Here is a 25,046-nt window from a genome sequence, read left to right on the forward strand (position 1 = left end):
GCCCCATTGGTGGTGGTGGTGTGTGTGTGAGGGGGGGGATATCCTTCACATTAAAAACTGACTTTGGGTCTAATTTTCCCTCGTGGTGAATCGAGTAAATAGAGACTGAATTGATCAAAAAGTTAACAAAACATATTCGTCATTATTAAGCTCATTAAAATCTCATTAAAATCTCATTAATAGAGATACTTCCTCCACAAAGGTACCCACTCATTTAATCTACCTTTGTATGGACGGTTCATTTAGACACGGGATAAAAAAAATTCTATTTTAGAGTATTGTGTAGCCCATTTATTTTAAAAACGAACAACAACAACAACAACAACTTTTATTTATCGTTTATTTATTTTTATTTTATACGACACGGAAGTGAACACTTTGTCGTACACGATTTATTATAGTTTTAAGAGAGAGAGAGAGAGAGAGAGAGAGAGAGAGAGAGAGAGAGAGAGAGATTTACCCAAGTGTGCGAGGAGCCCTTATGGATTCAAATATACTTATTTCACAAAAGGACACTAATAAGGTTGATTTATTACAACATGGAGAACACGATACGGAAATTGAGCAACTATTTTATAAAACTGGACAGGTATGTGTTTTTGTTGCAATCTATATATTTTGTAATCATATGTTTATGGTGTAAATAATTGGGGAGGGGAAAGATAAAGACGAGGTTGGAAAGAGAAAAAAAAACTTATTTTACTTACTATTGTAATATTGTAATTCAATTCCATTATTTTCTCTCAACCATTTTTTCTTTTTTTATTACTTTTGATGGCCATTATTTTGTTCTCAGATGTGCGTGTGCGTTCGAAAATTGGTTACATTCTATTTTAATCACCTAAATTAGAGTCAATTTAATTCTAAACATTCCACTCTTTCAGCTTATTTTCTTGAATAGCTTATCTTTAGAATCCCCCTCCCCTGTTTCTTCGACTGTACCAACATGCAGAAATTTAAATGTAATGTGAACAAACATCTTGCTGCATAACTCCCCACTCAGGATGCTCCCTATAAATCTGGTCCCTAATTATAGTAGTGTTCCGCGGCAAGTTCTGTCTGTATTTACATTTATGTCAGCTGATATTTCTGCTTGAGTAAGCAGTGCTTGTTGACCCATCGTACACGTAAAACGCCGAAATGAAAACTGGAAGACTCATTTCTGATTAATGTTTATCAGTCCTAAAATTATTCTGAATGACGGCCACTTTCGTTTGCATGTTTTATAACTTGTAAGTATTAATCATTAGTGCCTTTTCCAGGACCTTCATCACCAAACACAAATATCAGCCAGCTGACGTAAATGTAAACAAACACAGACGGAACATGATTTTAACCGTGTGTGTGTGTGTGTGTGTGTGTGTGTGTGTGTGTGTGTGTGTGTGTGTGTGTGTGTGTTGTTTGGGTTAAAATTGCAATAAAGTAAATGAAATTATCCACAAATTTTTTTAAAAATATAAATCATATCTTAGTGGCGAAAAAAATATTAAAAATGTAAGTTTTTACTTACTGTCCACCTTAATAATCACCTTTAAAATAGCAACTTTTGAAGGGTTTCGAGTATGCTGAAAACGAATATCGCATTTATATTTGCTGCAAACAAAATGACAGGAAAAATTATGCTTTAGTACTTTTAGTGTTTTCGGTCACTATTTATATATATATATATATATATATTACTAAAATATTCATATAAAATAATAGAATTAAGTTAGTAAATTTAGTTTTTCAAACACAAATTATTATTTCTGATGACATAGCTGTTTCTCTTCCCACTTTTCTTGTCCTTTTGTTTCCTTGTTTCCTTTATAGTTCATTTTAACGGTGTCTTTTGCTACAGTGATCAGTCTTTCTGTGTTCTGAGTTATGTATTTTTCCAATTCTTTTTTTGTGTGTCTTCCACGCAGTTGTCTATAGTTACCTGTCCTCCCATTTCATTCCTTTTTATGTAGAGTCAGTCAGTAGCATCTTTTGGGTGTTGTGCATTGTGCATGATCATTAGTTTCCTCATCCTCTGATCAAGATGCTTGAGTTTTTCTTTGGCCCGGCCTATGAACTGTCCCAAGTATTTGACTGGTTATACTGCCCGGGTGTTTATTCCTTTAATCAAATTTCTACTAAATGGTTTTGTTTTTAAAAGTTTCTTTATTCCTCTTAAGTATTCTTTTCCAATCTTTCATCTCTATTGATTCGTTGGTGTCTGCTTCCAGAACTCTCAAATATTTATAAGGATCATGTTCACCATGCACCCTCGTCTTCTTTTAGTTGTATGGTTACATGCCTTCGAATGTCTTCAGTTCTCTCTTTTTCATCATCTGCACACTTTTTAATTCTAAATTCCATTCCAATTCCTTTTTGCTTTTTTTTGCAAACAGCTTCTGGTTATCCATGTATATGAAATGGTTTATTCTTTGTTCTGTGTCTCTAAACTTGTATCCAACATCACATTTCCTAAGTATGGAGCTGAGTGGCATCATGGCTTTGATAAAAAATAGTAATTATAGAGAATCTTGTTAGAAGATGTCTCTCTGTATTTTTATTTTAGTCAGATTTTGTCCTCCAGCTGTCATTTCCAGTCTCCATGTTCTCATTGCTTTCTTAATCTATAATATAAAGCTGAATGTGTGTGTGTGTGTGTGTGTGTGTGTGTGTGTGTGTGTGTGTGGTCACGAATAGGCTCCTATATGGTTGACTATTTTAAAAAACTGATTACATATAATGAAAGAAGATGTATCGAGACACAGGAATGGGTATGTTTGATCTGGCAGAACGGTGGTTCATTAAAATTGTGGGGTCTGTGTTCACGCCTGGTCCACAAAGTATGGAAATAAAAAATTTAAAAGTTAAAAAAAGAACGTTTACAAGTGTTTTTGATATAGATGTACATAAGAATACTTTGATAAGTATGTTTTAACTTAAATAGGGATGACATAATAAAATTATGGGGTGTTCGTTCGCGCCTGACCTCCATAGAATGGAAATATGTCACAAAGTTTAACAAGGCTTTTTAATATAGATCCACAGAATATTGTGACAAGTGTTTCAGTGTGAACAGGTATGGTATAATAAATTATCGGGTTTATCTATTTTATTTTTACTTTTATCATATTTTGCTTTGGTTTTGATACCCCCAAATTCAACCCAAATTTACAACCTTTCCCTTTCATAACCTATCATACTTTCATAAATCAGAGTCCATTTTCTGTAAGCTGTTTTTGAACCCAGTCAACGACGGGTACTTTTGCTAGTAATATTATAAATCTTATTGGCTATCTTGTGCATTCTTAAGCATTTAATTATGTCGGAAATTTATCCTCTTTCAGATAAATTCGACGCAAAAGTAACTAGCCTGAAAAAAAATAAGAGCATGAAATAAAAAGGCGGGGGGGGGGGTAAAGAGTAAAATATAAAGGTCTTGCTTCAAAACGAAGAAGAGATTTTATTTACAATAAAGTTAGTTGCAAATTTTTCCTATTGCGGGCATTAAATTCAAAAACAAAGAATGCCAAGGTAACAATATATAATGAAAAAAAATAATGCTAGTTCTTATAATGAAGATGTCGATCCATGAACGGATACAATATTAAGATTCAAAATAGTATCTCCTAATTACACTCTCATATGTAATAAATTTTAGGAACGTACTCACAAATTGAAAGCCAGTCAGGCATGTGCCTTTTTGTTTTTTTCTCGATTTAAAGTCCTTTTAAAAAATTATACTCCTTCCAATTACGTGCAGACCATAGCCATGTAAATAGTCTTCAGAAGCACACCTTGTCACGTGTCTGGGGTATTCTTGCCGAGCCGCCTTCTTTTGAAGGAGGCTCGGCAAAATTCCATTTTCAGCGCCGGACAATGAAACGACGTCCAATATCCTCATCGCCGGAGTTTCAAAAGAGGCCGAATTTCACGCTGGGCTCGTGACGTCATCAAGGAGCTAGCATTTCCTTTTTCTTCAAATTAAAGGGAGTTTCGTACAAACCCAAAATATACAAAACTAAGAATCATAAAATATAAGAAATACAGAAAATCAAATATAAGAACCAGAATATAAATAATAAATGTAAACAGGTGGGATGCACTATTATTGGTACAAAAAAAATTCCAACAATTATCCATATTTGAAGGATTCTATCATAGGCTCTCTTGTAGTTAATCTATGCCATGGTTAAATTCTTTTACTTGTTCTTTGCCTCCTTCTTTTGATATATCAAGTCATGTGTCCCTTTTTTTTTCCGGCATCGGGTGTTTATAACTCTTCTACTTTGTGTTCTGTTTATCTTTGGTTGTATCACATGTATACTGGTAGTGATTAGCTTAATAAACTTGTATGATGAAAACAATTTAATGATGTCACATGTTGCACATGGAGACTAATCTGAAAGTAAATGTTTTCACTAATTAGTCTCCATGTGACACAATTAGGCAGAATGCCATCTCACACTGTGCATCCACTTTCATCTTGCACAATCAAAAATATGAAGCCATCATCATCATCAGCTGCATGAATACTATAGGTCATACTTGATCAATTGTCAAAAAGAAATTAAGTTAAAAGTATGATGTTTGAAAGGTCATCTTTGGCAAAACGCTATACAGGTGTGATCAAAATCAGATCAATCCAATGAAACAACAATGACAAAATAAAATGCCTTTGGGGTGTGATTAATGACAATACCAAATGGTTATATAATAACACCTGAAAAGGATATCGTCATTGATGACGATTTGAGCCCCAAGAAGAATCAATTTGTTGAATTCCTGGTGTGCATCTCCCGCCTAACAACCGACCATTCCTAAGCATCACCAACAAGAAAATATATCTATATATCTATAAAAGTGAGAATGTGTGTGTGTGAGGACACTTCTCAACCTATATACTCAACGAATATTTGATCTACAGACTTAAAATTTGGTATATAGGGTATTTGGACATGTGGAAAACTTTTTAATTGGTTTTCATCTGGAAAAAAAGGGCTAAGTTTTCATCTAGAAAAAAAGGGATAAGGAGTCAACATTGAGAAATTTGTACTTGGCAGACATCGGATTTTTTTCTGTTTGTGAACTGTTTCATGACTGTGCATGCGCAGCCGTTAGACATTACAGCTTCTTTATGGTAAGAATAAGTAGGTTTGAAAAACACTTCTTAAAGATCGTATCAGTCTGGCTTAATAGTTATCGTACTTGATTCACTGTTTTTAGGTTTGGGTTTTGATCTCAACTCGAGTATTTTTTTTTACGCACAAGAAGTGAACTGTTTTGAAAAAATATATTACTTACATGCACGTGTCTCAGCTTCTTTCCTTTTTTTACTTCATTTTTTAAAAGGAATTTAATGTTTTTATATCTACGATATTTCTGTTTATAACAAATAAGCAATCTGCATTACTTGAAATATAATATTTATGCATATTTTACGACAGGGCAATGCTGGGCAGGCTGTTAGTATTGTTATATTTTCATCATCCTGAGTCATCATTTGTTTAAACACAGTTTGCAATGTTTCAAAAGCAAAAAAAAATTATTTGTGAACAAAATAATTTACAGTTAAATTCATGAACTCACCAGGAGTCAATGGCCATCACAAAGGAGATGGTGTCTCTATAAAAATAATGGTGGGGGGAGGTCTTCTACTCCTTTCAGCAGCCATGAAAAGCAATAATAATTTTGAGTAGCCGAGCACAAAATGGCCTGGGAAGATATGGGTCAGTTGCCAACCTTCAATTGCGAAGAAGACAGTAAAAAGAAGGTGAAGCTCTTACAAGAAATTCTAAGAGATGACGCATCACACAATTGGACAATTAACCAGTAGGATCCAATGGAATTTATATGAGAAGAAATGATACATTTTAGAACAATCTATTCAATCGAATTTTGTGGAAAGAAGATAGTCACTATTTCACTATTTCACTGCCAACTAGCAGGGTTACCTAGCATTACCCATTGTATATTATATAAAAGCTAATAGGACGACCATGTGGTAATTCTATAGTTGCTTATTTACTGTATTCTTTCTTCTTGCCATAAAAAATGTTTGTCAGTTAAATAGCCTTTGAACAAAGAAAGCAAATGTCAATTAAGTTGACAATGATCACAGAATTCTATCTATTCAATTTTGGAACAATTCATTTTGAAATTTTGGGTGAAGTGTAAATTTTTTGGCAAGCAACGGCATCAGATATCTATAAATTACTTTTTTCTATTCAATTTTTGGTAATCCAACAATCTCATTTTTTTAAATGGATGTAAAAGATACAAGCATATGATTATACAAATATAATCCAATCGTTGATATTAAAAAGCTAATGGAAAAAATACAAGAACTCTCATCCTTCAGTAATAAAGCAAGATAAAATGTTTGCAATTTAATTCATTTACTTATTAATTTATAGAAATTTATTTCACATGTAATATATTCAATATGACATCATCATATTATATTTAATATAGGATTATCAATATACAAATTAAAACTGTACTTAGTGCAAGTATATTGGTTGTGTATTATCATCACAACCAAGGTGATAGGAATTCCACCTTGGGATATTTCCAAAAAAAGTTAAACTTTGTGGTGAGTGGTGGAGCACAGACAGAAATAGTGGATAATGCTACTTTTTTTATGGAAAAGAATTTTTTACAAACCTTAAAAAGGCAGGTAAAGCATTCTTTAGCTTTGCTAAGCAATCACTTAGGGATGGTGGCTCGATTAAAGCATTACCTCATTGAATAAGTGTCAGATAAGAGAATTCAGGCTATAAATTACCAAATAAGATAATGACTTTAAAAGAAAACCTATTTTAGAATTTGAAGTGCAAAAATAATGTAGCTGCATTGGTTATTTCTGCTGTTATTATTGCATACTTTTCGACTTGCAAAAATATCAAAATACAGATATTTGGACAAAATCTTGTGAAACTGCTGAATTAATATATTTACCGTTTCAGGCGCTTGTTTACATTGATGATCTTTTAAACCAAAGCATTTTGGAGGAAAACATGACATGTTGAAATTAGTATAAATTCAAAAAATTATGAAAAATGATCCTGTAGAAGATGTGGCAGAGGTAGTTTTAACAAAAAATCAGCCACAACTACATTTTGTTTAAAAACAGCTGACCCTTAATTTAAGTCAAGGGAGATAAGTCAGTTTGCCATACTGATTTGGTCACACAACTCTTCCACATTAAACATACGATAAAACTTCAATAAATTCTATTTTTACTTATATAATTTTTCTACTGGATCATTTTTCATAATTTTTTGGAATTTATACTAATTTCGACATGACATGTAAGTACATAATGTTTTTACCTGAGATGTGTTGGTTTAAAAGATCACCAAGGTAAGCAAGCACCAATTTGTTTAAATATTTTAGTTTAAGGGTTTTAGCAGGATACACATACAAACACAAAAAAATTCCTTTTCTTTATATATAAACTAGCAAAGATACCTGTGCTTCACACGGGACTTTGCTGTATGCTCAGCTTTACAGGTATCCTTGCAGTAAGTGGATGTTTTAAGAGCAACTATTGCTTAAGGTGCTTAAAAATTTTTAACTACCTCCTAAAGTGACTGAAATCCAATGATGAACTTTAAAGCAAATAAGTATTTATTTGCTTTTCCACAAAAGCAAATTATACACAAGATTGTTTTTTAATGTGGGGGAAAAAACCAGCTCCTCCCAAAAGTGTCCAAATAAATAGCAGTTATCTAATATGAACGGTTTCCCCCACATTGACCAAACCCAATTGGACTTCATTTAGGTTATATCAAAATTAACACATAAAAATTGAAACAATTACAAAGAATCACAATGGTTAACATTTGTTTAGTATTGCAAACACATTTTTATCAAAAATCAGGTTTGCGTGGCATCTTTAGTGCATATCTGGAAATAATAATGGAAGATTTATCTTAAATTTTTCAAAAGAATTATATGCATCTCAAGAAAAAAGGATCCTTTATGATCTGTTACATTGATTTTGGCAATGTTATTTTCAGAGATACAATGCAATAAATTTTGGCCTATGTTAGGAACCACTATTATGCCAAATTTCATCAAGATTGGTTGAGGGGATGGTGGTGGAGGAGAGTGATCTGATTCAAATTCACAAAGAAGTTGGCCGGCCCCATAGTGGCAGCTCCTGGGATTGTGGCGAATCCCAACTTGGTGTGCATTATCCCTAGATAGAGGGGTTTATGAAGAGCTGCACCAAATATGACCATAACCTTTGACCTTGACCTTGAAAAATGGTGTGCACCAATCCTAGGTCAAAAACCATCATCATGTCAGGTTTGGTTATGATCAGTGATCAGTCTAGTGGTATGGGCTGTAGGAGAGTATATATACATAGGTTATGACCTTGACATTTGACTTTTACCTTGAAAATAGTGTGCACCATCCCCAGGTGGAGGACCACCATCATGCCAGGTTTGGTCATGACCGGTTCAGTGGTTGGATTGTAGGAGAGTCGTGCGCGCGTGCGCACACACACACACACACACACACACACACACACACACACACACACACACACACACACACACACACACACACTACTACTTTATATATAGATGACAAAAAAGATGCCACAACATGAAGTGACCAAGATTTAACTAATTTTTTTTAATATTATTATTGTTATACAGAGTTATTGTATAAACGATTGATACTAAACCTCAGTGATAGGCACAAAAGATTATCAAGAAAATTGGAATATTTTTTTTATTCTTTGAATGAGATGCACAAGAAAAGGTCATGAGGATTATTGAATGGATATAAGAACTATGAAAATTTTGTTAAAAAATATTGCAAAGAGAACAAGTAGTAATAAACATCAAAATTTTTCTTACTGGCTGAATAATTATTTATTTGAATAAGTTGCCTGAGTTTGTCAAGAATGTAACTAAGTTAATTTAATTTTTTATCTTTTAATAATATTCATCGATTTTATGGTTATGGTATGAAGAATTGATTGCATGAATATTATTGGAAGCTTTTAGATAGATTTTTTTTATTTTAGTTTAAATCGGAACAGCAAAGTACTAAATAATTCTCCCAATAAAACTCATATGAAACACTTAGACAGAGAAAAAATAAGAGCCAGAGCCAAAATTTTGATGAGCCTTCCCCTTATGTAATCCAATTTACCAAATTTCCACTTCAAGATTACTACGATATTGTTGTATTAACTACTGTACACTCATTAACCCTTATCCTCAAGCGGCCTCCAGTCCTTGGCAAGTCGTGACTTCTATATAAAACAAAAAATTCAACACTAACATAATCTACAACATGCATGACCATCTCAATAGTGACCCAATGACTAGTGAGCTTGCCTCCATACTTCTAAAAATTGGTGATGGCAAAATTCCAACAACCAAACATGGCAAAATTGTTATTACTTCAGGTATTGGGTCAATTGTTTCATCACTCACAGAAAGATAAAGTCGAAAAATATGTGCATCTAAAATGACTACTGGAGAGAGTAATTGTAAAGTACTAAAGTCAAAATGGTCAGATTCCATTTATTTAATCAATTGTTTGTAATAATGGGGGATTTTATCACAAAATACTTTAACATGCACCAAATTACAAATTTAGAATCTGACAGTTATACTACATTCAAAATCATTATTTGCCAAATTGTAATTCCTCGGATAGCTGCATTCGATGGAGAACCTATTTTAAATAATATTAATTCAAAGTTTTTTTAAAAATACCAAATACTAAATATGCTGTTAATTCTAACACAACTTTGAGCATTTCTATGCATTGTTTGAATAATCTTCACCAACTACTCTTTTGTTCCTAATTTATGCAAATATAATGATACTTGTGTCTAGAGCAATATCTGGTGGTCTTGCTGGTATGTAAAATTGAAAAAAAAAATGTACAAGTTTATTAAATATAGCAAGAAACGCAAATATAATTGTTACCATGAATTGAGATATTCGAATAACAGGTGTCACCTGTGACTCTGCCAGGATTGGTTGCAGCTGGAGCAACTGGGGTCACTGAGGTCAGTGGACAGTGGCTGTCAGAAGGTATTTTCTAGAGTCTGAGAACACAGACATTTCTCTGATTCGAAAAAGAGAAAAGTTATTAATTTACAATTTTCTCTGATTTGGAAAAGAGTGAAAAAAAGGAGAAAGGAAGGTTATTAATTTACAATTTTGTATGCAAAGGAGAGGAGCAAGCTGTAAAGATTATCAATATAAGCGTAGGAAAAAACAAGTTAACGATTTGCTTCTGCTCATTTAAGGAGTCTACATCATTCTGAGATAGTCCCCGGATTTGAGGTTGCTGTCGCCAACTAAAATCATCCAGATTTGGTATGAGAACTTAAGAACCAAAAAGTCAATTCAAAAACACTTAGAAAGTACAATTATACATTTTTTCTTCCTCAACATTTATCAAATAATTATAGTTTTATATAAAAAAGAACAACTGTCGAATTGTTTATTTTTCTTCCTTAAAAATGACCTCTGCTCCTCAGCAATGCAACTCTAATGATCAACACTGAAAGGTTACGCTCATGATCTAGATAACATGGGATGAGTGATAATCTGACGGAATGAGACCTTTTGACATCTGTTGTCTTCGTCACAACCTTTTTGCAAGAAGGTACCAAGTGGCCATCCGGAACCTAAGAATGGCCAAAGTCAGAGATGTCACCAGGAAGAGGAAATAAGCTCATCATACAACATCTCTTGGCACTCAGTTAAAAGAAAAATACAGGTAATTCTTCTTACCAAGATACTTTTCTTACATTTGACTCAGAATAAATATAGCACCAGTAGCACTTTGCTCAGACCTAAAACCAAATTGAATTTTGTTTATACTAATCTGATTTATTTTAAATTATTCTTTCAACCATTTTAATAGTATTCTTTCCATTTATTTTTTTTGACATTTACACGTCTACCCTTTGGTTTAAGAACACACATTTTCTAGGGATGTATTGATGAAGATCACTCTTTGTTTTTGCTTTCATCGACGATATCATGATCCCCAGTAAGATTCAAAGCAAACATTTAAGCCAAAGAAGTTTTCAGACAATTGAATTTTTATGGTTTAAAAATAAAACCAACAAAATGAAAATTTGTGAAAGAAAACTCCCTGAACTTTTTAGGACATCAGATTGATAACGCTGAAATAATTCCTTTGGCCAAAATAAAAACACCCAAATCCCATAAAACAATTATGAAGATTCATAGGAGTCATAAACTATTGCAAAAGATTCATCTCTAACTGCTCTCAAATCTCATCCAGCAAAAAAAAAAAAAAAAAAAAAAAAAAAGAACATTTATGGACAAATTTGTAAAAGCTTTCAAGACAGCCAAAGAAAAAAATAACATGACCAATCAGTGCAACTGTTGTTATCAATCAATACATTGGACAATGTGATTTGCAACAGTATGTACGAGGTAGGACTGGACTTTTTTTCAGTAACATTCCTCAAATCAAAAGGTAGAGAATTTACAATCTTGACTGACTTCATGTGAAAAATGATAAGTCTTCACATCAGTTGACCATATGGCTCAATTTTTTAAAGACATCCATCATATCTACAACATTGTTGCTGATACACTCTCACAACTTGCTACCATCCAAGCAATCAATGAATTCCTTTGAATACACCTTACAAAACTGGTCTACACACAATTTAGTCAAATTAAAAAATTTTTTTTATTTATTTCAGCAAAACAAGTGTTTTTTTGATGGTTTTTTTTTGTGATTATATGAAGGATAACCTAGACTCTATTTTATCTTGCCAAGAAAGGATTAAAGAAAAAATGGTTTCATAGAATTGCACGCTCAAACAAATGCAAAAGTTTATGTCAAACAGTTTTCTGGGCAAAATAGATGTGTATCCTTTCCCAACACATGACCATCCTCAAATCCAGTGTCAATAAACACTTGTTATAATCCGTTTTCATAAGTTATCAAATTTTATTTATTCTATTCATTATTTTCAATCCTCTAATAATATTTATCATCATCCAGCTAACAATTTATCTTATTGACCCTTATTGAGTTTTACTAATATATGCATTCAATGGAAATGCATATTTTGTGAGTACATAGTATGGAGGTATCAGCAGCATTGATGTGTATGAAGTTAAATGTGCTGCTGCCATTGCACACAGAAATCACTTCTTCCATTGCTTCCAATGCAAGAGATGTTCTGAAACTAAAGCTGCTTTCAGAACCGCCAGTAACCACTGTAAAAGAGTAATAAAGAATGCAAGAGAGTTGTATGCTCAGTCCATTAAGTCGAAAGTAACTGCTTGGTTCCCATCAGTTTTGGCAAATAGCAAACAGGGTCCTGAACGAAAGTGTGTGCTCTATCCCAGCTATCATCAATGGACCTGAGGTAATTTCATTTGTATCAGACAAAGCCAAACTTTGCAGCTAATTCTACCCTATGCAACCAAGGCCATCAATCAAACTAATCAAAAACCTTGATTCCAGTTAAGCAACCGGCCCTGACACATTCTAAGCTTCAACCAGAACTAGCTCCCATACTTACAAAGCTGTTTAAGCGTTATCTTAAGGAAAATTGCTTCCCAACAGAATGGAAAACCTCATCAGTATGCCCTGTATTTAAGAATTCAGGTGATCGGTCATCTTCCTCTCAGTACAGGCTAATAAGTTTCCTGTGCATCATGAATAAGTTGCTGGAATCTATGTTAAATAGAGAACTAGTCAACCACCTCAGCAAAAATAACCTTCTTAGTGACATGAAATATGATTTCCATTTTGCTAGATCTGCAGCAGATGTACTAACAGTTATATCTCATAGGATTAGCGAATCTCTTGACAGAGGCTTTCTTTCTAGGGCAATTGCTCTTGACATATCAAAGGCCTTTGATAGGGTATGCCATAAAGGTCTACTTCACAAGATTTCCAGCTATGGCATAGCTGGAAATGTCTTCTCAATTATTAAATCATTTCTCTCTGATAGGTTCATAAGAGTAGTGGTTGATGGGCAGAAATGTTGGAGTCCCTCAGGGGTCCATCCTGGGCCCAATTCTCTTCCTGATCTTCATCAATGATCTTTCAAATCACATCCTAGAATCATTCTTAGACATTCATGCTGATGACATTACCATCTATGGCAACACATCAAAGGCAGTAAATGACCAAGTTCTCTTTGATTCTCTCTCCTCTGATTTTGAGCATGTGGTATAATGGGGAAACAGGTGGCTGGTTAATTTTAATGCATCTAAAAACCAAGCTTCTATCAATCATCATGAATGCTCCGATCCCCATCTGGCATCAGTTGAAATGAATGGCTCTCATCTTTGGGGGGGGGGGCTCCATGTTTTGACAAGCTTCTGGGTTTGATCTTTACTCCTGATCTGAAATGGAACATGTACATCAAATCTGTTGCCAAGGTCCCCAGAAAAGTGGTGGAATCATTCTACCATTCTAGTAGCTGATGCAGTTCTCTACCTATATAAAAGCCAGGTACATCTAATGATGGAGTACTGTTGTAACATCTGGGCAAGAACTGCTAGAAAGAGCTTATCCTGCCTTGACAGAGTTCAAAATAGACTTCGTAGCCTAGTGGAGGATGTCCTTTTCTCTAGCTGCAACCTCTTTCCCACAGAAGAGACATTGTAAGCCTCTCTCTGCTTTATCGTTATTTTCATGGCAAGTGCTCATCTGAGCTCTAATCTATGGTTGCCTCTCGCCAAACTTTCACGAAAAACACTCATATAGCTGAAACTACTATTAATAATTTTACCCACTCTTTATCTGTGCCTAAACCTAAATGTAGATTCTATGAACAAAGCTTCTTTCTTAGAGCTGCACGCCTGTGGAACTCTGTTCTGTTTGCCTGCTTTGCAGCTGACTACAATTTGGTCGTTTTCAAGTTCAAATTCTTGTTGAACCGTCCTTTTCAGTAATCTAATTTGCCAAATTTCTACTACTAACGATTACTACAATATTATCCCATTGACTACTTTACACTCATTAACTCTTATCCTCGAGTGGCCTCCACGCCTTGGTAAGTGGTAACTCCTATTTAAAACACACACACACTTGTTATAAAAAATATCATTCATTGTTTCAAAAAGTAATCAAATATTTTTTCTTTTCTTTTAACTTCAGGAAGCTTTTTATTTTTTTACTTATTTTTAGAAAAGAAATTCCTTTAATTAAAAATAAAAAATAAAAATAAAAAACTTGTTTATTTAACGGATTCTACTTTTTACAAAAATTTTCTAGTGTTACGTTGTTATATTCCAATTTTTAAAAAGTCAACTATAAAAGTTAATTTGCAAAAAAAAAAATCTTTTTGGTGAAAGATGTGACTGTGACTAAATTCATTTTGTTTTTATTTCAATAATAAAGAAATAAACTTGTATATTGAGTTATTTATTTATTTTTACAAAGATTAAAAAATAAGGGGCACACTGGATTGAAAAAAAAAGTCTCAGTCTTTAAGAATTTGCCAAAAATAATCGTGACTGTGACTAAAGTGTTATTGTTTAATGGATGTTCAAGCAGAGACCAAAAAGATGTTATGTATATAAAGTTGTTTACTTGTGCATGTTAGTTCCAATAATTAAGGTTATCAGTATTTAAGTGTCTGTTTGAGTGGTTAAAATGCTTGTATTTCTTTATTTTTTTAGAGCTAGTGGCTCATGTGGAGAGTGACACCAATTTTTGTAAACTTTTAGAAATATTCATTTATCTAAGAATTAGTTTTATTCCGGAATATGAGAATGTCCAGTCTCAGCCAGTTAGAAAGGGAGGAACATTGCTAGGGAGCCGTTATTATTTAGTATTAAGAAATCGGAAAGAATATATTATGTCTATGTTTGTCTTAGCCAGTTATGGATGGTGTAATCACACTATAGTTGAAAAATATAGAATAGGACCCGGTGACATCTAGTAGTAGTGGTAGGATAAATATCTGGAGAGCAAAGTAGGGACTTCTTCCTCTTAAGATGTTGCGATTGTGATGATGATGTTCGTCAGATGGACTGTAGCATTTCAATATCCCGGCTGAATGTGCGTGTAATGGTACATATAATAGTGGATAATAGATGCATTAAATTTGTATGTGGCATCTGTTGTTGCAAACCTATGATACTTTTGCTCAGAGAGGAATTTCTGCAGTCATTTTATTATATAGGAGATTATATTGGACCCAAGATATAGTAATGATTTAAAAAGTTAAAAATAAAAATGACTCGTGCGCCACCACTGAGAATCGAAACCAAAATGTTTAGCTTATGATTTACTTTTCCTTTCATGTTAATGCCTGAACTATGAAGACATGTTTGCTGCAAGGCTAAAAATTAAAGCATGAACCAATAACTATTATGTTGCACATGCATATTTGTAATGCCGTCGTTCGACCTTCACTTAGCAAATTCTATTTTTTTTAATTTTCACTTTTGCACCGATTTTATTTGGCTAAAACCAAAATATAAAGTTTTGCATGGGTTTGAATACCCTATATATTAAGTTTCATGTCTGTAGACCAAAAACTGATAGAGGAGTTTGGTAGGCAAATTTTTTTAAACAAATATATATGCACATACATAAATATATATAGAAAGAGATTTGTGTTTACTATAACCTTTTTACACAAATATTACGCAAGTATAAATCATGTAGAATATCTTCACGGATATAATTACACGTAATAATTCACTAACTGAAAAAACTAAAATGAATGTTGAAAAAAATATTAAAATTAGCTAAATCTTTTGCAGATGAATGCAATTCCATAACCCATATATAACAAAGTTGTATTTTCTTTTAAAATAGATAGAAAAAAGGGTTTTTAATATGAACATCAATACACAAAAAAACTAAATTTATATATATATATGTATATATATATATATGCTACCTTTTTCGGCAATTTTATAAGTTCCAAATCTTAGCAACTATTGGAAATATTCATAATCGTACCCTATTTCCAAAAGGGGAGATATAACATATGAGAAATATTTAGAGGATCACCAACCTGATAGGTCCCAAACGGTCATCTAAGCTTCAGCCTCTGTCTCATCGAAGAAATGTTATATCCCTCTGCCTGTTCTACAAGTATTTTAATGGTGGATGCTCCAATGAACTACAAGCCCTTGTACCCTCTCAACGTAAATACCCTTGACAAACTCAACAAGCAGTAGTAACAGTACACAGTAGAGATCCCTAGATGTAAGAAGGCCTTCTCCTCTAATAGTTTCTTCCCCAGAACTGCTAGACTTTGGAACTCCCTTCCGGGTTCCTGCTTTCCCAACTGCACTGACATGCAGAAGTTCAAATGTAATGTGAACAGACATCTTGCTGCTCAACTCCTTACATAATATCCCTGCAACTTATGGCCCCCGATAGTAGCCCTCTACATCAAAATGGCACTATGCTTTGTTTGGGGTGAAAATGGAAAATTACAAAAAAATCTACATGGATTGATTCACATTTCAAGATTTTCATGCCTCATCAGGACTCAAAATGAATTTAGTAGTGCATAAATAACTTTAAAATAAAATTTCTCAGAATCCCATGGGAAGTACAAAGAGAAGAAATAAGACATAGTCACACTTTTTGTGATTCTTTTTTTAATTCATCCCATCCCTACCCGGCCCACGCTGTATATCTGAGGTCCACTCATTCACCTCACACCCCTTCCCCTAACCACCCAGACTTGTATTTATGACCAACCATAAAGTAATTTGACCCCATATTACATAGTGCTTGTAAATAAATAAATATATATGTAGACATATGAGGACATGTATTTTCATTATAGTAGAAATGTAATAATCTAAATATAATCTTGACTGTTTTAATACTTATGCTAGTTCTATTTCCTAATTAATAAAGCTAAAATCCATTATTTTATTAACTTATGCTAATTTGTTCAATTAGAGCTGGTGAAAATACTATTTTTTTAAAAAAACTTTTTAATAGAACTTAAATTGTAAACTAAGTTAGTCAAATGAAGTAATCTGTATTTGCAATCAAATTCTTTTTCTTAAATAGATTTTATATCGGCATACACCTACACGCACATGCACACATACTAGGGATGTACCGATTATTAAATTGCCCTATTACTGATTAATTGGCCAATTAATAGGTTTTCTAATGCCGATTTATCAGCAAATTTTGTTGTCATAAATGATACTAATATTAATTATATTGTAAGTGAAGACAAGTTTTGCTTGCAAGGGAAAATTTATCAAAGATACATGCATCGTCTACACCATATCAAATAATAGACATGATGCTGTTACAACTGCACTGAATTTAAGGCAAATAGATGTAAGCATATAGGAAATTTCAGTCCTTTCTCTTCCTATCAAATTAATATTATTTTATACTTTAAATCACTGTCAAAGAAAATTATTGCTTCATCTTTCAGTTTTCATGTTGAGGAATTGTACAGTAAATTATGACGATGTGCGAACTGAAAATAAAGTATTCTTCATCAGTCATACTCTTGTTCCTCATTTTCGGAGCCTTGCTACCATTACATATATATTTTTATTCTTCTGGTTTAGAGAATGTATATTTTATTGAGATAAATTATTAATTAGATATCAGACATATGTAATTTCAATATGTAAAAATTTAACTAAATGTTGACAACAACCTTCAACCATTATGACAACCAGTTTCTGCTGGAAGTATTTTGATGTCAATCGCAAAAGTAAGAATACAGCTGCTTTCAAGTTATGTCAAACTATTACGTGGCAAATCAGTAAAAACTTTTACAATGATTAATATGTTAAACCATCTTAGAAATGTTCATTCAAAAGAAGCAAAAGTTGCAGATAAGAAGTAGAAGCACAAGAAATATTCAGGTTAAGGCATTCCAGGAACAAGTGGCAGCAACTACGAGCCTTGAGCAAAACACCAAACTACTAGAGAATCAATATTGGCCAAAAAGAAAGTTTGGAATACTAATAACCAGAGATCACAAGAGATCCATTATCTGAGAAGAGAAATGATTGCTGTTGATATTCAACCATATTCTGTAACATCTAACATTGGATTTAATAAGCTTATTGCAAAACTTTGTTCAAATTACAGCATTCCATCAAAACAGTACTTCACTGTAAAATAATTTTCAATGTATTTATAAAAGTAAAAGAAAAATTCGACTGTCTCTTGCTGAAATTAACAGCATTTCATGAACTACAGACATTTGGACAGCTGAGTTTGACAGGTTATTGGCATTCAAATGACTTTGGACAGTGCAGAGCTGTTCTTAGAGTTTTTCCATTCCCTGGTGCACACACAGGCGCAAGAATAAGTGAAGAATTGCACAATGTTCTGGATGAGTATAAAATCTTCAGTAAAGTTTTCTTAGTCTTGTGGGATTCAGGAACAAATATGGTTGCTGATGTCAGGGAATGTGATTTATAATCACATTGTAACTGTGTACATAGTAACTCAGGCTATGAAGTCAACCATTACCTCTAACAGAAATACAGTTTCTCACTTTAATCACTTTCTATTAGCAATTAGCAAATTAACTGAAATACAGGATCAATTTAATTTGTAAAAGCAAACTCATTCAAGATGTAACCACATGGTGGAATTCAACATAATATGCGCTAAAAATAAATTAAGAACAACGAAAAGCTGTTGATAAGATTCCTACCATAACAACTTATCAATGGGAACTTATTTGAAAAAAATATCCAATTCTGGAGTCCATTTAAAGAAATCACAGAGGAAGCAAGTCACAAAACTTCCACTATATCAATGATACCTACAAATTTAGCTGTGGGGTTATTTCTATCAAAAGCTGTCCAATCTTCTAGTATTTCTGACTTTAGTGGAATCCTCCTTACAAGATTTTCATCCTATCTAAATGATAAGAGCTTGTGCATGTCTACTTTCCTAGATTCACAATGCAAATATTAATATTTAAAGATTGGCATAGAAAACATATTTAGAATTGGATTCCACATCTACTTTCCACTGATGATAATAAAGCAGAATAAACAGTATACACTATCCTGCTGAGGGTGAAGAAGCACAAACATGTGTAACTTACAACATGGCAACTTTAAAGCCAACTGACAAAAAAGTAACGAGTAAAAATGTCACAAAAGATGCTTTCATCACTCTTTGTATAAGAGGACAATAGAAAGTAAAAGTACAATTATTTCTAATTTAATTTAGGCCTTAATTTTTGAGGTGTGAACAGTGAACATCCCATCATTTATAATAGCAAAATTACACTTATGAACCATTTTTAAAGTATCATCAAATAAAACTGAATTAAAAGACAGTAAATATGAAATTCAATATAATTCTATACATAATAATTATTATACCTATTTTTCAAAACAATTCTTGCTGCAACTTTATTATGCCGATAAAAATGCTGATATGTTCAATATTTGGTGGCAGATATAAAGTACCAAATGTCATAAACATATATTGATTTAAAAATCACATATCGCAAAATTATTAAAAGATATAGATCTGGAATATTGCATGCCTAACTAATACATATTGTAGAATGCTATATCCAAATGTCAGCTCTTTACACCATGTACTTCTTAAATAGCATCCTCAAGAAAATGTAATAATTTCATGTAATGTTTTTCACTTTGTTTATCATGCCGATTTAATTAAGTAACGTACATGTTCAATATCAATTTCATTTCAATAAAAGAGAGCGCTGCATGTATGAACGATAGAGTTATTTATACAATTGTTATTTCTTTGCTTGACATTGATTACATTCGTCCAGTTGAGGTGGTTTCCTCAACTCCTTACCCAGTCAAACGCATACAGAAAAAAAAACTTCAGTTGTCCTTCTTCAATGCTTGTTTTGTATTGTTTATTAAATTGTTAGGTGAAAGTACAGACTAGTTAGAAAAACACTCTCTCCTCCACATGGGTTTCCAAAAAGTTCTCTGCATAAGTACTATTGTTTTTTTATTGTTTTAACATTTTTGTATTGGTGTTGTTCAAGTTAACGCTGTGATTGTTTAAAATGATTTATTTCCGGTTGGTATGAACTGTTCTACTTTACATTGAATGCCCAGAAAAAGTCCCTTCTGATTAAATGTTTGCCGGTTTTAAAATAAGCAAACAAACTTTATTGTTGTTTAGAATAACAGATTATATTTTGATCTGGTAAACATTACTCAGAAAGGAATTTTTTATGTCATATGTGAAACAGAATGATTCGCACAAACCGGAATTTTTTTATAAGAGATTTGTTCCTTTTTTTTTTTTCATTTGATATTTTAGGATGCTAAAAAATTCCTATTTTAACAATTTACCATTGGGAACTTGTTCAAAACATTGCCCAGTTAAAGAAATCACCAAAGAAGCAAGTCACAGACTTCAACCATATCGATGATAATACCTACAATTTTAGCTTTGAGGTTATTTATTTCAAAAGCTATCCAATTTAATTCTGGTATTTCTGACTTTAGTGGAATCCTTACCACCACTGTTGAACAATTCAATGAATCAATCGAAACAAGATTTTCATCCAACTAAATGATAAAAACTTGTGTGTCTACTTTCCTATATCTAAGATTTAAATTTAAATTAAAAAAAAATGACATGGAAAATACTAAGAATTGGATTCTACATCTTTTATTTTCTACTAATGATAATGAAGCAGAATCAGCAGGATACACTTTTTCAAGCTTTGTTGAGAGTCAAGAAAATCAAAGTAAAACCAAAACTGTATCTCTTTCAAACCTGTTTGATGAATTAGCTTCGAATCAAAACTTAGAGCAGGTAGAAGCTGAGTTAAACCTGGAGACTGCAACTATAACAGAAATGCAAGAATCACAATCTAAACTCAAAAGGAGTAAATCCCTCATGGTTAAGTGCACAAAAGAACTTGACCATTACAACTTAGAAGTATTCAACTTTAAATACTGAGGAGATTGAGAGCAGAGGAGGTAGGCAGCAAGAATAGAAGAGGAAAAAGAGCAGCTGCAGGTGCAGAACTTCAGCTTATAGTTATTCACTTAAAGAATTACAATTTGTACTTCGTAGTTGGTTTGTAATTTATTTTTATTTATCTAATTGTTTAATTATAATCATTCAAAAATTGAAAATTGTACTTAGTGGTTTGTAATTTTAGTTAATAAAAGCAAAAAGCCATAATAGTGGCCAGACACTTAATTAAATGTTAAGTTAAATTGGCAGTTACTATGTAAATGTGTCAATGCTATCTGATGAGTTTCTTGTCAGTGATGACATGATTTAATAGGAAAGAGGAAAGTAATTAATCGGCAGATTACCAATTAATAGACAAAGTGGCTGATTACCGATTACATGCCGATTAATTGGTACAACCCTAATACATACATATGTAATCTTATACATGCATATATTTATATATTCAGATAAATAAATGGGTAAATAAAAATACAAAGAAAAATAAATCATTAAAAATAAATTTAAAACCTGCACAGATATAAATACACACATGTATATATACAAGTATAAACATACATATACAAATATGTATACCTTTACATATCCATCCATAGACATTCACTAGCACAACTCATTTACATACATCCCAAAACTTAATCAGGACCTAATTGCTATCTTTAATGGTTAAAAGAATAGACTCAGATCAACCAAATGTATCAATCTTATATAAGGGACAGACGGAGATTTTTCAAAATCCCCTATTTTAAAAAATAATACAATATAATTTCACTAAAATGAAATTGACTTTTTTCTTTACTCACATTCACCCCTAACAAGGTATATTGCGACTTGGAGCATGCCTAGAAAAGATTAACAAGATGTTGGTTTACATTACATGTAAACTTCTGCATATCAGTACAGCCAGGGAAGCAGCTAGCATTAAGGGAATTCCAAAGTTTCGCTGTTCGAGGGAAGAAACTATTAGAATAGAAAGCTTTCTGACATTTAGGGACCTCAACAGTAAAGGTGAGTTTGTCAGGGATATGTATGTCGAGGGGGCACAAGTGCAATGAGTTCATCAGAGCACATTCCATTAAAATATTTGTTAAACAGGCGCAGATATGCAACATTGCGGCGATTAAATAAGGGCTGGAGTTTAGTTGACAAAGTGGAACCTATTAAATTGAAAACTCTTTTTTGAACCCTATCTGAGAGGGAGAGGCTAACCCAGATATGGCAACAATACTCCATGCATGAGCGAATGGTGGCCTTGTAGAGGTACAGGATACTCTCAGGTATGAGTAGTCTTCTAGCTTGATAGAGGGAACTCATCTTCTTTGCATCAGCTTTCGCAATGTCCTCAATTTATTTTTTTCAGTTCATATTGCCTGCAAATGTTGGGCTGAAGAGTTTGAAGGAAGAATTCTCAGGTAGGGTGTTATTTGTCATGGATATAGGCAGTTGGAGAGGCGTCTTGTAATTGTTAAAGAAGAGCAACTTAGTCTACTAGCATTAAATTTTAACATCCTTTTGCAGACCCATTCCACTTTGATCTGGAGATCATTTTCTAACGATTCTGCCACTGTCTTAGATGTATGTACATCCGTCCTTCCCTCATGCATATTATAGAGCATTGTATCATCAGCAAATATACCTATCTCAGACACAATATTATCAGGGAGGTCATTTATGAAAATCAAGAATAATAGTGGTCTAAGGATCGACCTCTGAGACACTCCTGCATTAATGTTATGCTGCTTAGATGTATGTCCATCAATGACAACCTTGATAGTCCTATTGTCTAAGAAAGACCTAATTATATTAAGTATACATCCAGTCATAACATAGCATTTAATTTTCATTAGCAGCCCTTCATGACAAACTTTATCAAAAGCCTTGGATCAAGGGCTCTAGCTCTGGCTTCGCCCACCTTATCCAATACATGGTATATGTGTTCAGAGTTGACTGTTAAAATATCTGCAGTAGAATGACATTGCCTAAATCCATACCGTTTGTCAGAGAGAAGATTTACTTTTGCGAGGTAGTGACCTGGTGCTTGATTAATTAAGGTCTCAAAGATTTTAGCGAAGAAGGGGAGGAGACTAATAAGGCAATAATTTAGAGGGTCAGTCCTTTCACCAGAATTCTTGTACATTGGTATCACCGAAGCGATCTTCCAGCTATTAAGGAAGCAAGATTCAGTAAAGCATTTATTGTAGAGCTTGAAAAGTATGAGGGCTAGATCAGTTCAGCATTTCTTAATTAGTACAGCAGGGATGAGATCAGGCCCAAACGCCTTGGAGGTGTCTAAGTTTTTTATAATATCGCAGACATGAGAAGGGTTAATTTTTACATTATCTAGTGTGGCTTCAGTTCGCATAAGGAAATTTGTGAGAGAGTTGTCTATTGGCTCTAAGATGGAGTTGGAGGCGAATTGCTAGGCAAGCGATTCCACCTTCTCAGCTGCTGTGTATGTGACATTCTGGTTGTTGGATGGTGGAAGAATTACTGATTGCCCTTTATTCACTACACTAATATAGATAGACTGCACACACACACATATATATATATGAGCAAACGGTTAATAAAATATGTTAAAAAACACTTTGAAATGAGTTAAAAAGGAAACGCTAGATAAATGGATAGTCCTTAATCCGCGGAGTTTCAAAGAAATACTCTCCTTCTCACCAGAGGGTAGGAATTAGCAAAATGCGGGATCGGATTTTGCATGCAGAAGTATTTGATGAAACAACAAGTAAGTCAAAGATCTTACTTGAAAACAAAATAAGTTAAGCAGAGGGAATATGGTAAAGAAAAAGGTGATTACACATGAATGGAAAGTCTGGTGGAAGATAAAAAATCCAGTGACGGTAAAATCCAAATGTAAAGCTTCAAGAAAGTTAAAAGAATTTCCATTTGTACAAGTAAAATCCAAAGACATCCCGTAATTGGAAGAAGATGGTCCATAATAATCCAAAGGCAGAAATCCAAGGAATAATTTACAAACATGTGTACAAGGAAAAAAAATAATATTAATAAAAAAAAAAAATAATATATATATATATATATATATATATATATATATATATATATTTAGCCAGTAGAGTTTAGTTTCCTAGAAGTACATCCAATGAAACAACATGTGTCTACCAAAGAGTGCTCAATGAGTGAACAGAGCAGGTATATTAAATTTATTCATACAAACATTGATGCCTACATATGTGCATATGTATGTTATGTATGTATATATATACACCTGTGTAAACTATAATAATACGCTGTTTCATATATAAAGGGGTTACCACACTACTGAAGTAAAAAGGCACCTTATTATTAAAAAGGTTTTTGTATTTGTGCATGTATTGATGTGTTTTTATGCATTGTGAGTGAGCGGATATCTGTGTGTCCATGTGTGTATGTATATATATGTATGTAGGTATATACGTGAGTCTATATTGATATCTATATGTATATGTGTCTCGTATACATCTGTGGGGATTTGGGGACACGTATGGATGAGGATGTGTGTCTGTGCATGCGGATAGTCTGACTGTGTGTGTATATATTGTGTGTATGCTGGTATGTGTGTACATGTATATGTATGTATGTGTGTATATGTGTGTGTATGCACATATATATATATATATATATATATATATATATATATGTATTTTATTGAGACGTGTTTCTGGATAGGGTCCACAGGTTTTAAAGTTCCCAATCGACAGTCTTATTATTGTTATTATTATTGATATTGGTGGTGTCATTATCAATATTATAAGAATTATTATTATTAGGATTGTTAGTGGGATTAATATTAGTTTTGATATAATAACAGTCATAATATAGGTATCCAGGTGTGTACATGGATGTCTGTGCATTGATATAACTGCATATTTAAGTATAAATATAAACATGTCATAACTGTATGTGAGCATTATATGTCTATGTATGTGTATATGTGTGTATATATGTGTATATATACATGGGTGTATCAAAGTGTGGGTGTTTATACGTGTATTTATATATATGTACGCATGAGGAGTTTGATAACTTCTGGGGTTTTATGTTTATTTTTATTTTTTGTTTGTTTATTTGTTTATTTATTTTTTCTTTTCTTTTTCTTTTCTTTTCTTTTCTTT

General features: G+C 32.9%; 1 protein-coding gene across 2 annotated transcripts in view; it reads left to right on the top strand.

Moving 5' to 3' along the window:
* Positions 1 to 305: 305 nt before the first annotated feature.
* The window catches only part of LOC145248024 (leucine-rich melanocyte differentiation-associated protein-like), a 58,731-nt gene continuing 33,990 nt past the window's right edge, over positions 306 to 25,046 (top strand). Inside the window, exon 1 of one of the 2 annotated variants that reach the window (XM_080109734.1) lies at positions 306 to 589. In XM_080109734.1, coding sequence (XP_079965860.1) covers positions 540 to 589 — 50 coding nt within the window. In that variant the 5' untranslated portion in view covers positions 306 to 539. The remainder of the gene's footprint in view (positions 590 to 25,046) is intronic. The other variant, XM_080109733.1, reaches the window with a different exon arrangement.

Source organism: Euprymna scolopes, chromosome 26, assembly GCF_053919585.1.
Source record: "Euprymna scolopes isolate OS-2025 chromosome 26, ASM5391958v1, whole genome shotgun sequence".
NCBI classification, from domain to species: domain Eukaryota; kingdom Metazoa; phylum Mollusca; class Cephalopoda; order Sepiida; family Sepiolidae; genus Euprymna; species Euprymna scolopes.